At 39.1% G+C, this 17,727-nt stretch overlaps 1 protein-coding gene across 1 annotated transcript in view; it reads left to right on the top strand.

The window, feature by feature from the left end:
* The first annotated feature begins 3,427 nt into the window (after positions 1-3,427).
* The window catches only part of noc3l (NOC3-like DNA replication regulator), a 59,910-nt gene continuing 45,610 nt past the window's right edge, over positions 3,428-17,727 (top strand). The window contains exons 1-5 of the mRNA XM_072557767.1: positions 3,428-3,714; positions 7,362-7,569; positions 12,300-12,423; positions 15,272-15,429; positions 15,925-15,981. Of these exons, the coding sequence (XP_072413868.1) occupies positions 3,706-3,714; positions 7,362-7,569; positions 12,300-12,423; positions 15,272-15,429; positions 15,925-15,981 (556 nt within the window). The 5' untranslated portion in view covers positions 3,428-3,705. The remainder of the gene's footprint in view (positions 3,715-7,361; positions 7,570-12,299; positions 12,424-15,271; positions 15,430-15,924; positions 15,982-17,727) is intronic.

Raw genomic sequence — 17,727 nt, 5'->3', positions numbered from 1 at the left:
CGATAATCTATTTTATGAAGGTAAATGTTTAAGATTAGAAAGTACCTTGGAACAGTGAACTAAAGACACTGAAAACAAATACTTTCTTGAAAACAATTAAATATGGAGCAGGATTCCGGCAGTGTTAAATTATTACATTTACAAAGCTGAACTGTTATGAAAGGTAGAGAAAATAGACCATCAGCCACTAATAATTTGTGTTCAGTTTAGGGGAACATTTTCATCCTAGTAGAAGGGCAAGTTAGTTGTGTGAAGTCTCCAAACTGAGCTTGTCGAAGTTTTCAAGTTGTCGGAAAAGGAATCAAAGCTCTCAGAACATGAACAAAGTCTTAAGATTATCAAAACTAATAAGCAATTAAGCGTTAAGAAAAGAGTGACACCAGCTGGCTTGAATATCTGCAAAGGATGTTGCTGGGGAAAATTTTGAAGCTTTCTTTGCTCTTTGTAAATTTATGCAGTTTGTTATTTTGTGTAACATACTTGTGTCCTTCTGTTAAAGAACACCGGTGGCTTTGAGTGAATAGGTTCAACGAGTAACAACAGAAAACAATTGGAAAAAGATAAATTCATGATCTACTAAGTCCGGTTTCACTCTGGGATATGGCTTGTCCAGTATTATCATTTGCTGGGATCACTATCATACAAGACCATAAGACATAGGAGCAGAAATTAGGTCATTCAATCATATACTTCTCTCCAAATAATATTTACTGAATGTGACCAATGGCAAAGGGATTTGTGAGCAAGACAAGAAAGAGGTTCTTTAAGCAATTAGATTAATGAATTCTCATTGAGGCACATGAAGGCTAAACCAGGAAATGCAAATTATATTTTAATTGTATAGGATTAAGATAGGAAAGAAGTATGTATTTTGATCAAACAGGAAGTCTGTCAGCATCTGTGTATAGAAAACAGTTAACGTTTTGAGTCCAGTGACGACCTTCAGAACTTGAATGGAAGTCCTGTCAGAGGGAGGAGCAGAACTTCTTAAAGGGGGCCATACTGGAAGAGAAATGACCGTGAATGAAATACTAAAATAAAACAAAGAATTGTGAATGATGAAGATTCGAAGCAAGCAAAATCAGAAATTAGACTTACTGAGTTTCTCCAGCAATTTCTGCTTCTGTTTGTTTCAGATCTCCAACACCCACAATTCTTTGTTTTACATTTATTTGAATTTCTTACAAGGCTAACCTCTGAAAGAATAAGATCCCATACTTATAAAATTAAATTATCAAGGGGAGAGGTTATTGTGCAGTATTATTTGTCTCACTATTAGAAATTCACTAATTCATGCATTACCCAAAATTTTTTTGCCATCTTTATTGGGATTCTAGCAGGCAAATTGCTTAAGTTCATAATCATTTCAATGACAAGTTTAACAGAGAGAACTGCAGCAATACCCTTTGAGGGAGCAAGACATTTGACAAATCCTTGAATTTTCATAATTAACTACAAAAGTTTGGATAACAACTTGTGGCATCTTATGTGCCTGTTATAATGACAGATCCATTTCAAAAAATGGGAGAAATTCAGCAGGTCGAGAGAAGGATGCTGCCATCTTGCAACAAACAAGACATTGCAGCAGCATAACTTTATAAGGTAGATTGTGATCTGTGACCTTTCCCAAGAGTTCATATCCTGATGAAAGAGCTCTCTTCTGGGGTAAGGTATACTCATGTGAAAAACTTTGGATAGCATTCTAAAATTCTAGGTCCATCTTGCATTAGCTCTAATCTGCTTTCCAAATGGTTCTCGCAACATCATGTCGTTTTGGTGCCTTTTGTGTCGGGGCTTTAAGAGCCTGCAGCAAATTTGTGATGGTCAATGAGCTGCAGATCCCCCTCTGTTTTAGTGGCCCACATTGTGTTTCACGGGCTTTGCATGTAGATTAATCATTGGAAAATACAAGTTATTTGCCAGGGTTGGTTAATAGATTTTAAAAAGCACCAGATGTGATTTGGCGATGAAGAAAAATGCTCAAGAGCTGAACATCACTCAGTGGGTTGAATTAGAACACAATTGTACACCCTGGAAGAAGAAATTAAGCGATAATGCTTATTCTGATTGAGAAAGTCTTAAGAGCCTATGTATTTGCATGCACAAAGAAGATAAGGTCAAAAATCACATGACACCAGCTTTTAGCCCAACAGGTTTAGTTGAAAGCACCAGCTTTCACAACCTCATTCCTCCTCCTTCATGTATTGATGCTGAGGCTCCAAAAGCTTGTGTTTTCAAATAAACCTGTTGGACTATATAATCTGATAGAGTCATAGAAATGTACAGCATGGAAACCGACCCTTCGCTCCAACCTGTCCACACTGACCAGATATCCCAACCCAATCTAGTCCCACCTGTCAGCACCCGGCCCACATCCCTCCAAACCCTTTCTATTCATATACCCATCCAAATGCCTCTTAAATGTTGCAATTGTACCAGTCTCCACCACATCCTCTGGCAGGTTTTTCCATACACGGACCACCCTCTGTGTGAAAAAGTTGCCCCTGAGGTCTTTTATATCTTTCCCCTCTCTCACCTAAACCTATGCCCTCTAGTTCTGGACTCCCCAATCCCAGGAAAAAGACTTTGTCTATTCATCCTATCCATGCCCCTCAGCCTCCGACACTCCAGGGAAAACGGCCCCAGCCTATTCAGCTTCTCCCTGTAGCTCAAATCCTCCAATCCTGGCAACTTTTCTGAATCTTTTCTGAACCCTTTCAAGTTTCATAATATCTTTCTGATAGGAAGGAGACCAGAATTGGCTCCCCAATGTTGGAATATTGCATGCAATGTCCTGTACACCACAACATAACCATGATGTCATGTGATTTTTACCTTGTCCAACCCAGAGTCATAGAAATGTACAGTATGGAAACAGATCCTTTGGTCCAACCTATCCAGGCTGATCTGATATCAGACATTAATCTCGTCCCAGATGTATGTTTACTTGCTGAAATGGAAGGTTCGTTTTGAGATGTTTTGTCACCGTACTAGGCAACCTCTTCAGTAAGCCTCCAAATGAAGAACTGGTGGTGTAGCCCACTTTCTATTTATAGAACATAGAACAATACAGCACAGAACAGGCCCTTCGGCCCACGATGTTGTGCCGAACATATTTATATGTTTGGGTTTCCTGGGGTTGGTGTTGTCATTTCCTGTAGTGACTTTAAAGTTAATTTGAAGACAGTTCTTAACTTTCCCTTCTCCTCGACCTGTGGTATCACTCCACAGGGCAAAAGAAAATTCTTTTAGTTTTTTTTTGTTTGTTCTCAGCTGCTTTAAAACACCACTTGGTTTATATTTTGGAACGTTGTTCGCTCTTTCAAATTACAAGTTTCTAACCCGTTGATGTAAGACGCCATCGCCGTCGGTCCTCCAATGAGCGAGGCATCTGTCCTCCAGTAGGGGGAGGGGGTGGGTGAGGAGGAGGAGGAAGACTGTGAGGCCCGCGCCGCTCTTGGACAGGCTGGGTCTTGTTGGCATCTCCATGGAGCCGGCGGCACGTGTGACTTAGATTGGGGAGCGTTTACACTCTCAACCCCCAGTGTCTCCAACTGTCAGAGAAAGAACGGTGACCGTTCCCCCTCCCCCGGTAAAGCTTCTGTCAGACCCAGCCCCCCCCACTCAGGGCCGGGCCGGAGGAAGGCCCAGGCTGTTAGTGTTTGCGGTTTTGGAATCCGGCCGATCGAGGAGAGTCGGTGGATCATGGGGCCGGTAAGAGGATCAGGCGCTCGGCCTGGGCCGGCAGCTCGGTGGGGGCCGCGGAACCCCGTGCGAAACGGTACCAAGGGCGGGGAATGCGTGGCCGCTCACATCCTGAAGAAAGGCTCGTGCCCGAAAGGTCGACTCTCCTGCTCCTTGGATGCTGCCTGACCTGCTGCGCTTTAACAGGTTCCGGCTGAGAGCGAGCTCGGGGGGGGGGGGGTCGGCTTGACCCACATGTACCTGGCTGATGGTTGTCATTGTCCAAGCCAGCACTCCTGGCTAATCGCTCACTGTTTCCAAATTAATCGCACTTTAATATTTATCGAACTGTATTCTCAGAGGTCCTCTCAATTGGCGAATGCTTGCTGAGGAGGCTTACACCAGAAATATCCTTTATTCGTTAAAATGATTTTTTTAAAGCAAATATCAGATCTTTCACAAGTTTAACATACCTTGTAAACAAGTTGTAGCAACAATTTATTAGCACATCACATTTTAAACATCGCTTCTTAGAATCATCTGATCATAATTGTATTTTTAAATACTTAAGTTTCTCGTCATAAAAGTAATCAGATTTAATAGACAATATGACCATTCATGTATTGCTTTATGCAGATTTTGCTGTGCAGTGATTGTAATCTACACCGGCAAGAGCTGCTGTATCTCTTTTCTCCATGTTGCTCGGCTTCGGGAGCTAAAGCTGAGGGGAGTGCTCATTTCAAGGCAACAAAAAAGCTCTCACCTTGTGGATTCATAGAATGATATGGAGGGGCGACAACACACATGGCAGCTTTTTGTGGTCAGATCCACTATGGCAATTCACCTGTCACTACTAGCCCATCTTCTCCAAGACATCTGCAATTCTGTTTTCAGTTAATAATCCAGTTTCCTTTTGCATGCTTTAATTGAATCTGCCTCCATCACACTTTCAAGTGGAGCGTTCCAGATCCTAAACACATGCTCTACAAAAACCTTTTCTTCATGTTGCCATTGTTTCTCTTTCTAAATATCTTAAATCTATGTACTGTTGTTCTCAAATCCTGTGTTAATGGGTAGTTTCTCTCTATTTACTATGATTATCAATACCTCTATCAAACTTCTTGACTGTCTGTTCCCAAAGGGGAATGATTCCAACTTCTCTAACCTAAGAACAGAAGTCCTTCATACCTGGAACCATTCTCGTGGATTTTTCATTCTATGTACCCTCTCTAATGCCTTCATTTCCTTCCGATAGTGCCCAGAAATGATGCAGTTGAGGCCAAACTTGTTTCCTACAAGTTTATCATAATTTCTTTGTTTTTGTACTTTATGCTCTTAATAAAGCACAAGATGTCTTCACCTGCCACCTTCACTGATTTATGCATGTATGCAACGAGGTCCCTCTGTTCATTCACCTCTTTTATAATTTTACTCTTTATACTGTCACGATACCTTTTCCACCAAATTACTCACTAGCACTTGGAGTCATAGAGATGTGTGTTAAATTTAATCTGTCACTTCTCTTCCCATTCCACTAACCTTTCTATGTCCTTTTCAATTTACATATTATCTTCCTCACAATTTGCAATGTTTCTAAGTTTTGTCATCTGTAATATTTGAAATTATGCTCTGTATACCAAGATATAGATCAGGAAGAGCACAAAATCGCTGCGGAAATCCAGGAAAAACTTTCTTTCAATCTGAAAGCCAACTACTGGCAATATTTGTGTTGCTATTGTCTGTTTTATTCCACGAGTTCTGTTTTGCTTACATCTCCATCTGTGGCCCTTCATCAAATATCATTTGGAAGTATGAGTACATCATCGCATTATCCTCATCAACACACTCTGTTCCATTACCTAAACACTGAAGCAAGTTAGATCAATATAATTTGCCCTTAACAAATTTGTGCTGGCTTTCATTAATTAACCCACATTCTCCCCCCAAAAAATTAATTTTGTCTTGAATTATTGTTTCTCAAAGCCACCAAGAATGACCTGACTGGTCTCTAGTTGCTGGGCTTACCTTTGCATTTTTTTGAAATGTCTCCAAAACATGTCATATGAAGGAATGTTTAATTCTCAGACCTGTCATTATTTGAACCAGTTACCACTATATCACCCATTTCTGTGTTACTAGGACCTACATGTATTTGGAAAGGCAAGGATTGACTAGAGATAGTCAATGTGTCTGTGCATGGGCAATCATGTCTGACAAACTTGTTTGAGTTTTTTGAAGGAATAACAAAGAGGATTGATGAGGGCAGAGTGGTGGACATGATTTATATGGACATAAGGCATTCACAAGGTTCCTCATGGTAGACTGGTTAGTATGGTTAGATTAGTACGGTTAGAACAAGCTATTTGAATACAGAACTGGCTTGAAGGTAGGAGGCAGAGGGTAATGGTGGAGGGTTGCTTTTTAAGTGCAGGCTCATAGTTCCTTGAAAGTGGAATCCCAAGTAGATAGGATAGTGCAGGCGGTGTTTGGTATGCTTTCCTTTATTGGTCAGAGTATTGAGTACAGGGGTTGTGAACCTGTGTTGCGGCTGTACTGGACATTAGGCCACTTTTGGAGTACTATATGCAATTCTGGTCTTCCTGCTCTAGAAAGGATGTTGTGAAACTTGAAAGGGTTCAGAAAACATTTGCAAGTGTGTTGTCAGGGTTGGAGGGTTTGATCTATAGGGAGAGGCTGAATAGGCTGGAGTTATTTTCCCTGGAGCATCAGAAGCTGAGGGGTGATCTTTGAGAGGTTCGTAGAAACATAAGGGCCATGAATAGGATAAATAGACAAGGTCTTTTCCCTGATGTGGGGGAATTCAGAACTAGAGGGCATAGGTTTAGGGTGAGGGGGAAAGTTTTTTAAAAGGGAGCTAAAGGGCAACTTTTTCATGCAGGTGTGTGGAATGAGCTGCCAGAGGAAGTGATGGAGGCTGGTACAGTTACAACATTTAAAAGGCATCTGAATGGGTATACGAATGGGAAGAGTTTAGAGGGATATGGTCCAATGCTGACAAATGGGACTAGATTAATTTAGGATAACTTGTTGGCATGGATGAGTTGGATCAAAGGGTCTGTTTTTGTATTGTAATAGCTATGACTCTATCTGCAGCCACAGATCAACAATTTTCTTCACACTGATTCACATAAATGTACTGTAACCTAATTTAGACTTCATTATTTTCCCACTACACTGAAACCACCTACCACCTTCATATTTTCTATTTAGTGATATTCTAACATTTCAACATATGGTCAAATGGATAATTAAAGCTGGGACAATGCTAATGCGTCACAGGCATTAATTTTAGTGGTTTTTTTTGTTAATTATTTGAAGTTGCTGGATATATGCTCTGGATGGTTCCATGTTGATATACCACAAGCAAGATTATTCAGGTGTGGATTTGGCAGTTATTCGATTTCAGCAAGCATCAGAACCAAACCCAATGTGTATGTCAGACAGCACCCAGCAGGAGTCACTGAATAATGGTTACAAACCTGAAGTCTGGTTCATTTTCCCTTTATCCATCAGGCACTGTATTTGCTGCAACCTGTTAAACGCACAAGATGAATTCTTCTTGATCTGTGTGATTACTGACTGAATAAGCTTGCTAAGACATCGGAAGGTATGTCTTATTTATAGTCTTGGAGCTTAACATCTATCTTCTGTTTCAGAGAAAAAATACAAAGAGAATTCCGAATTTTCGTAAGCTGCTGAAGACTAGCAATGTGAAGCTTGCAAATAAATTGAAGAATAAACAATACAAACAGCAAAGTACAGCAAAGAAATATAAGAAAGAGCAGAGACAACTTCGACAAGCTGCTCGAGATGTTTCAGCAAAAGAAGCAAAACCATTGGATCAATTGAAAAGGAAAAGACCAGGCAAGTTCTATTGTCCCATGTTGACATGTAGCCAGGGAAACATCCTACGTGCAGTTCCTTTGTTTGTCCCTGTCAATGTTTTGTAAGTTTCACTGAGGTCACCCCTCATACTTTGAAACTCTGGAACATGCAGGCACAGATTGCCCAATTTCTTCATAGGTCTCTATAGGAGCAAGTCCAATGAATCTTTGTTGTACTTGGTACATGACATTAAAATACCTGAGATAAGGAGACCAAAACTGCACAGATTATTCTAGGTATAGTCAACCAAGCTCCTTTACAATTGAAGCAAGGCCTCACTATTTATGGTTGAGTTAAAATCCTGCTTTAATTACTGATTAAACAGGGATTTACTGCTGATTTGGAGATATTATTCCATGATTTCATACATATGTCCATTTGAAAAAGCACACATTGAACAACTATTATCATTGTTCATTTGAGTCAAATAGGTATGTTTGTTTAAAATTGCTAGTTTCATTCACTTGAGGATTAAATTCAATCAGATCATGTTCTTTAATAGGGACAGTAACATTGTGCCATACTGTGACAGCACTATTCTCAATTCTTTATCACAAAGTGATTGCTCCACAAACCTATTTGCTATAAATTGAGTAAGGCACCTCCTGTAGGAGGAGTTAATAGGTGTTTGTCTTTTAAATGCTGCATATTGGCATTCTATTAAAAAAAAATTGTAGTTCTGTGAAAGTTGAATTAATTTATCATGAGTTCAGTGAATAGAATTAAAGAGAATTCTGTACTTGCTATAATCGTCATATCATATAGTATCGAAGAGGCCTTTCAGCCCACGAGTCTGTATTGCCAAATATATACTACAACTGCACTGTGCCCATAGCCTTGAATGTTTTGACACTTCAGATGAGCATCTAGGTACATTTTAAGGTTGAGGTTTCCTGCCTCCACTACCCTCCCAAGTGGTACATTCCAGATCCTCAGCACCCTCAGGGTGAAAACATTTTTCTTCAAATCGCCTCTAAACCTTACACTTTAAAATAATGCCTCCTCGTTATTGACCCTTCGACTAAGAGAACAGTTGCTTTCTATTCACCGCGTCTGTGCTTGTTATAATCTTAAACACCTCTAATAGGTATTTCCACCCCACCCCCCAATCTTCTCTGTATTAAAGAAAGCTGCCTGAGCTTATTCAACCTCTCTTCATAGCTCAAATGTTCCATCCCCAGCAACATACTTGTGAATCTCCTTTGCAACCCCCAGTGCAGTCACATCCTTACCATAGTGTGATGATCAGAACTACACGTAGCACTCTAGCTGTGGCCTAACCAAACACCTGTACAGATTGAACATGATCCCTCTGCTCTTACAATCTATTCCATGATTGATGAAGGCAATCACCCATTTGCTGCCTTAACTACCCTCTAAACCCGTCCTGCCACCTTCAGGGATCTCTGGACAAACTCTCCAAGATCCCTCTGTTTCTCTGAGCTTCCTAGTGTATTGCCACTCAGTGAGTACACCTTTGCCTCATTCCTTCTTCCAAAGTGCATCATCTGATGTCTATCCAGGTTAAATTCCATCTATCGCTGATCTGCCACCTGACCAACAGTTTATATCCTCCTGTAACCTAACACGTTCCTCCTCCCTGTCAACCACCTGGCCGATCTTAATGTCAGTTGCAAACTTATTTACCATCTTCCCATATTCCCACCTATATCATTTATAAATATTGTAACTAATAAGGGACCCAACACTGATCTGTGTCGTATGCTACTGCACGCTAGGCTCCAGTCACATAAACAGCTTTCTACCACCGCCCTCTACCTGCGATCACTAAGCCAGTTTGGATCCTTTTTCCACATCGCCCTCGATCCCATGAACTTTTACCCCTTTTCTTAAAAATCAATTTCCTACATGTGACCTTGTCAAAGCCCTATTTGAAATCCATATAAACTGCCCTCCTCTCATCCAAACACTTAGTCACTTCCTTGAAAAATTCCACCAAATTTATTAGGCATGATCTCCCTCTGAAAAAGCCAATCGGATGATCCCTGATCAAACCTTGTCTCTCTAAATGGAGACTAATTTTCTCTTTTACTATTTTCTCAAATAAGTTCTCTACCACTGATGATAGACGAGGGAACTGTCAACCACCGAGTCTATCTCTGCCACCCTTCTTGTAAAGCAGAACCACATTAGCTCTCCTTGAGTCCTCTGGCACCTACCCTATGGCCAGAGAAATTTTTAAAATTTGGGTCAGGACCCCTGAAATTTCCTTCCTCAACTCCCACCACAGCCTGGGCTACAACTCATCCAAAACTGGGGATTTGTCCACTTCTAAATCCTCCAACTTCTTATATCTGCTCAAGAATGTCATAGTCCATCTTATTAAATTCTGTGTTTACATACTGTTTCCAAGTAAAGATAGCTGTGAAATACTTATTGAACGCTCTACCAATGTCCTTCACGCACAGATTTCCCCCTTGGACCCGAATAGATTGTACTCTTTCCCTGGATATTCTCTTACCCTTGATAGAATATCAAGGATTCTCACTAATCCTTGACTGCTAGCATTTTCTCATTCCCTCTCTTTTTCTCCTAATTGCTTTCTTGAAGTCTCCCCTGCACTTCCAATCCTCCTTGCAGACCTCTGTTATTCTGATCCCTTTGTTCCTGTTATATGTGAATCTCTCTCACTTTTTGCCCAGTCCTTACTATCCCTCCACATCAATGGTTCTCTGGGCTTGTTGCTCCTACATTTCACCTGAAAGGAAATGTGTTGGGCCTGTACTCCCTCCAGTATCTTTCTGTATGTCTCTTACTGTTCTGTTATAGATTTACCTTTAAGTAGCTGTTTCCTGTCTATGTTGGCCAGATCCTGCCTTATTTTAATAAAATCTGCCAATCCAAAACCCTGTTTGCAGACAATCATTCTCCTCTTCCATAACAAAATGTTTATTGTTGTGGCTGCTATCACTGAAATGTTCTTCCACTGTCACCTTGAGCATTCACAAGCATTAGGTCCAGCACTGCACTGACCCTGAAGGACCATCCACATGTTGGTGTAGCAAACTCTCATATACACATTTCAATAAAAATGCCACCTTTGAACTCTATATACTATGATCATCCCAATTAATATTGGGGTAGTTGAAATCCCCTAATATAGTTACCCTATTATTGTTTTTATGGACCTGAGTGAATTTACTCAATTGTCTGCTGACTGTTCTGGGGTCTCTCACACAGAATGATGTTAAAGTTATTAATTGGTCAGTATTTTGAAGTCAGCATTGAAGAAATAGGACTGCTTCTCCAGCATGTTCACTGATGCCCAATGGCTTGCAGCAATCTTCTTTGTGACATCTTGCTGCATTGGGCAGCTGATCCAGTGTATTACCTCTGTAGGTTATCTGTGGCACATGTAAGCAGGGCATGATTAGATATTTATTATCACCTCTGCTGCAGTCATCTTCCATTCCAGACTAACCTGTCATGATTAGATATTTAGCAATGCCATCTATTACAATAGTCTCCTGTCTCAAGCTGACTGTACTAACTATTAATTAGATATTTAATGTCATGTTCCAAATATTTATGGTCCCAATCTTGTCATAATGATACTTAACAGGGAGACTACTTCTACTAACTGTTATCTCATCTCGCTATGGTGACCTTTCTGCCTCCTCCTTACTCTTCTAATTGGCATAAAAGCATTCCACTATTCTTATCCCATCTTGCCTTCCATAGACCACAGATTGCCAGTGGTCCTCATGCTTTAATCCTTCCCATGCTTTCATGCTCTTTATTTTCTATAACAGCAGCATGACTCTTCATCCAATTACATTAAAAAAATCCTTCCTAAGCCAAAGAATCTAAGTTGGGAAGTAGAAATTAAAACTTTTAAATTTCATTTTAAATAATGTACAGAAGAAATATAGAAAGGTTAGATTAAGGGAGAGATGAAATAAAAAATAAAATAAAATAACATTTCAAGAATATACAACAATTAAATTTTGTCAGAATGACACCCAAAGCTTGTTTAAAAATACATTTTAATTGCAGGAGAGTGTGGTTGGTAGTTATTAAGACCTATCATGCTGTTTAAAAATTAATTTAACCCTTGAATTAGCTCTAGCTTTATTTTACCACAGTGGATAATGCAGAACGTTATAACGCCCTTCAGCCCTCAATGTTGCATCGACCTGAGGAACCAATCTGAACCCTACCTATCCTACACTATTCCATTTTCATCCATATGTTTATCCAGTGACCATTTAAATGCCCTTAAAAGTTGGCAAGTCTGTTGTAGGGCAGTGCGTTCCATGCACCATCTACTCTCTGAGTAAAGGAACTACCACTGACATCTATTCTATACCTATCACCTCTCAATTTAAAGCTTTGTTCCCTCGTGCTAGCCAGCACCATCTGAGGAAATAGGTACACTATCCAAAGAGATAAGTACAGTAACTTTGCTTAAAGTTTAATGCCAAATCTATCAATAAAGCACTGATGGGGCAAAGTTTGTAGAAAAGCAGGATAAATCAGCAACTTCAGCATTTAACTATGTATGTACAGACTCTGAAAGCTTATCTGGAAGGTTTACAACGTAATAACATTAGCCTCACTATTAGCTGTTAGCCGCACTATTACTACTGCATGATCCATGCCACAGCCTTTTATGCATTGTTCCTGCAAAAAGTATCATGTGATTCTGCAAATTATTGATCTGTTTTGTTGTTCACATATACAAATAGATGAAGAAGAGGATGAAGTGGAAGAGGATGTTCTACCTTTGGATATGCTGGATGATGATGACTTGGAATATATGCAAAGCATGGGCCAGAGGCCATTATTTCTTACCAGGGATCTTCATTCCAGGTAAGATTTTCATAGTTTACAAGTATTGTTGCATTATAATGTCGCAGTCCATTATTCACTATTCCTGCAGTCATGACAGATGTAAAGCTTTAATGATAGTACTATAAATTCCAGTTTGCCTCTAACCTATCCTGGATAAAAGCAAAGCACACCCAAGTTCATTCAGCAGCAATATAAAATAAATTCTTTTTTGTAATTTTAACAAGAGCAGTAAAATAACAGGATTTCTAATTTATACTTTAGCCCTTTAAATATTTGCATAAACAAGCACCCACCCCCCCACACAAATATTACAGGGGAGGGGAAAATAATGTCAGAACACAGTTCTGAATCACCATTTTAGCATCACAAAATAGATAATTTAGCTCCACAGTCCTTTTGATTTTTTTGATAACACCTTGATGTTTATCAGCACATCAGTTATCGGTTTTTAGTTCGTTAGTAGCTTGGTTGTACTCAAGGTTATTTCCTGTGATCTTTAACATTCTTCCTCTGAGCGACTGTCAAAACAGCAGGGAAAATTACATTCGGAGAGTTGGAGAGGGCAGTTTTTCAGAGCAAGGGAAAAGAGAAATGTTGACGCTGCAAGCATATAGAGCCTTTATTGCACTCCCCTCAGAATCTGTGTAAAACTGCAACCTGGTCAAACAGAGACCTGTGACTGATGCTGAGCTTTCCTGAACCCAACACAAACAGTGTCAATTAAAAAGCCAATCAAAAGACTGTATCTGGGAGTATTGCCCTGAATGCACACAGGTGGCTTGATTTAGTCATAGTCATAGAGATGTACAGCACGGAAACAGACCCTTCGGTCCAACTTGTCCATGCCGACCAGATATTCCAACCCAATCTAGTCCCATCTGTCAGCACCTGGCCCATATCCCTCCAAACCCTTCCTATTCATATACCCATCCAAATGCCTTTTAAATATTACAATTGTACTAGCCTCCTCCACTTCCTCTGGCAGCTCATTCCATACATGTACCACCCTCTGCATGAAAAAGTTACCCCTTGGGTCTCTTTTAGATTTTTCCCCTCACCCTAGACCTATGCCCTCTAGTTCTGGACTCCCCCAGGGAAAAGACTTTGTCTATTTATCCTCTCCATCCATGCCTTTCATGATTTTACAAACTTCAAAAGGTCCCCTCAGCCTCCGACGCTCCAGGGAAAACAGACGTAGCCTATTTAAACTCTCCCTGTAGCTCAAATCCTCCAATCCTAGCAACATCCTCATAAATCTTTTCTGAGCCCTTTCAAGTTTCACAAGATCCTTCCAATAGGAATTGCATGCAATATTCCAACAGTCCTGTCTAGCCACACCATGACCTCCCAACTCCTGTACTCAATACTCTGACCGATAAAGGAAAGCATGCCAAACGCCTTCTTCACTATCCTATCTACCTGCGAATCTAGTTTCAAGGAGCTATGAACCTGCACTCCAAGGTCTCTTTGTTCAGCAACACTCCCTAGGACCTTACCATTAAGTGTATAAGTCCTGCTAAGATTTGCTTTCCCAAAATGCAACACCCCACATTTATCTGAATTAAACTTCATCTGCCACTTCTCAGCCCATTGGCCCACCTGATCAAGATCCTGTTGTAATCTGAGGTAACCACTTTCACTGTCCACTACACCTCCAATTTTGGTGTCATCTACAACTTACTGATGATACCCCTTATGCTTACATCCAAATCATTTATGTAAATGATGAAAAGTAGTGGACTCAGCCCCTTATGAAAAACGTCTTTGAACACAGATCCCTGGCGCTGTGAGGATTAGTACTAACCATAAAGCCACTGTGCCATTAAATTATGCTGAATCTTGACACCCACTTCCAGATCGAGGAATTCTCCCTCAATAATCGTAAATCCCAAAAATCACACTTGAATTGTAGCCTAATCCCAGAATTATCACCAATGTTTGCACCACAAGTGCTTTTCAATGCTACCACATCTGAGAATCCTTTCCCATTGGTCTTATCTCAAAACTTACACAAATGGTGTTTCTCCACCATTTGGATTTCAGTGGTTCAAGAAGACAGTTCACCACCATGTTCTCAAAGCCAGTTAGGGATAGGCAACAATATTTGACCTCCCAGGAAAGCCTACATCCCCTAAATTAATTTTTAAAGTAAATAACTTTAACTTGTAAGTAGTATCAGCATTTAATAAACACAACAAAATTGTCATTAAAAATAGCAGTTAATTTTGTGATTGATAAAATTAACAAATTCTAATACCGCATTGGCAGACAATGGTGAGATAGGCACCATTGAGCTGAGTTTCAATTAGCAGAGGGCACATAAGAACAGTTAAATAAATATTTGGCTGAAAGACTGGTGTGGGGGAAGTCGATTCCAGTTGTTAGGCTCTTTTTATTGAGATTCTTACACACTTGATGCAACTGAAATATGCCAACTTCTGTGAACAGCCAAAATTTATTAAGCAAGTAAAAGCTTTGGAGGAACCATTAACACACTTTGCAGTGTTTGCGAAGCCATATCAAGAGATATCTCTGAACAAAGGGTACAGTTCTTCCTTTATACAAATTTTTTACATCACTGTCAGTAATGCCCACAAGACAACCCCCAGCACACCATTTGGGCACACCATTCCCAAAAGTAACATTGTTGCATGTGCATTAGCTAACTCCATTTGTTTTCCCAAAGCTGTACACAGCTACTTATGATTCCCCTTTGAAAGCAGTGTCCTTTTTTCACTTTTTTAGCTCATCGTCCAAAACGTAAAAAGATGCAAATATTTTGTCTTTTTTCCACAAATACTAATCTCTCTTTTATACTAAATTTTAAACTGTGGTTAATTTGATGTAATTATTTGTCATATTTCAGTGAACCAACCCACGCCAAAAAAAGAAAGAAAGAAAATAAGGTGGAACAGTATGAGAAGGTGCCACGATATTTACAGACTGAACCTGAAAAGGAGCTTATCCACCTATTGCCTATCAAAGACAAACGGGGTATAATTCCTCAATCAGTGGAGAAGCCAAGTAAGAAAATACCATGTTTATTTCTGCTCCTTTAATGTAAATTTGATAGTGTAAAACTGGTTAAATAAAATTATTTCAGCTAGATATAACATCCATATAACTCTTGATCCCCAAAGCGAGTGACCATAAATAATCATTTACCAAAGGAATTAAGCTTATGTTATATTATGTAGCTTATCTAAAACATTGCAGTAGACTTCAAATTAAGTAGTCGCTTAAGATGCTACAGGACACTGTATTTTTAAAAATAAGCTTCTAGTAAACAACCTTTAATTTAAGCACTACTAGCTAGCTTAGCAATTGAAGCAATTATTAGTGATTTGGTTTTTTTTTAGTTGGATTTGTGTTTGTCACAAGTTTAAGATTGCTTATTTTCTCAAGTGTCTTCAGAATTTCAATACTTGTATTGCAATTGTATCAGTATGTCCTTTTCAATGTACTCGAATGCTGTGCCTACATATTTGTTGATACTAACTGTTAATATACTTTCTCTAGTCCTAATGGAAGAACAACAAGAAGAAATGGCTGAGGAAAATCTGCAGCAAGAGGAAAGTAAGAAAATAACATATGATATATAAAATATTATCTGGTATATGTAAAATGTCACATTTAAACTTCATGTGTGAAGTGTGCATCACATTGGCATTTGCATGACATGTATCATATTCCAAAATAGCAACAAATTACAGAGAAGATTTGCCATAATACAAACATCAACTCATTTTTATATTGGCCAAGAGTTTCTACTTTGTGAGCAATTGGCAATCCGGGCCTAAGTTATAGTCAAAAAAATGATTAGTGTTCCTCTCAAATAAATTTGTACATGAGCAAAATGTGTCCTTTGAAGTCCTAGTATATTATGCAGCATTTTAGAACATACTTTAATTGGACACATTTTGTGTGAAGGAATATCCCTAGCCATATTTTGAATTGATTTTGATTTGATTTATTATTGTCACATGTACCGAGACACAATGAAAAGTATTGTTTTGCATGCTAACCAGACAAGTCGTACCTCTCATAAGTACATCAGATAAGAAAACAGAATGCAGAATACAGTATAGAGAAGGTTCAGAGAATGATTAGCTCAAATATATGAGAGGTCCATTCATAAGTCTGATAACAGCAGACAAGAAGCTGTTCTTTAAATTTGTTGGTAATTTTATAATTAAAAGGTGCAGTTTTCCTATGCAGGTTTATGGGTTTATTTGAAAAAAAATTTTTAACCCATGTGTAATCCACTGTCTGAGTGACCATAGAGTTATACAGCAAGGAAACAGACACTTTGGTCCAAGTTCTTGGTGCTGACCAGATATCCTAAACTGATCTAGTCCCCTATGCCAGCATTTGGCCCATATCCCTCTAAACCCTTCCTATTCACGTACCCATCCAGATGCTTTTTAAATGGTAGCTTCTTCCATACATGCACCACTCTCTGCGTGAAAGCATTGCCTCTCACGGTCCCTTTTAAATCTTTCCCCTCTCATCTTAAATAACTTTAGCAAAGCCAGACAGAACCACTTACTAGTTATGTTGAAGTACAGTATTCTCTTTCTTAGTATGTCAAAAATAAAAGTCTAATTTTCAAGGTACCTATTGTGATCTTGTGCCAGATGTACTGTTTAATTTTAAGAAGCACTTCACAGGCTTGCAAGCTAGTACAATTTTGGCTGAATTGCACTTGAAATGCAACCTAGTGAGAATTCCAGATTACCTCGCTGAAAGAGAGATTCCATTCTAAAATGTTTCACGTGTAATAAATTTTGATGTGTTGTGAGTTATTTCATTGGCAGGTGCAGCAACCCTTCTTGCAAACTGCTCTGTCATACAAACAGTAACATGTAAAATGACTAGATAAACTGCTCTTGATAATAAGAGTTGATAAATGGTGGCTGGAGGCCTAACTTTTATTTTAATAATGTACAAAATTGTTGACACTCGTTGAAATAGCATTTCAAGCAGCTTTTCAGTTTGTTTTACTGTATCTAATTGCTGAAGCATAGCTCCTTAAGAGGAAAACGTGCTTTCATAATTGTGAATATTTTAAATGTGTGCAAATGTACACTTATTTCCTTGTAATCAAAGTTGTGATTGTCAATAATATGTGCAGACTGAGACTGAGTGGTTCTTTTTCATTTCCAGAAGGTGGATTTGATTCCTGCTCAAGACTGACGATTGAAATATATTTCTTGTTGCAGATGTTGAACAAAGTATCAGAAAGTTCCAAAGAAAAATCTGAGCAAATTTAAATTCATTGTCAATATATTTTATGACAAGGCAAAAGAATTTGCTGATTAC

Source organism: Chiloscyllium punctatum, chromosome 38 (genome assembly GCF_047496795.1).
Source record: "Chiloscyllium punctatum isolate Juve2018m chromosome 38, sChiPun1.3, whole genome shotgun sequence".
Taxonomy (NCBI): domain Eukaryota; kingdom Metazoa; phylum Chordata; class Chondrichthyes; order Orectolobiformes; family Hemiscylliidae; genus Chiloscyllium; species Chiloscyllium punctatum.
This window is presented reverse-complemented; position numbering and strand designations above follow the sequence as displayed.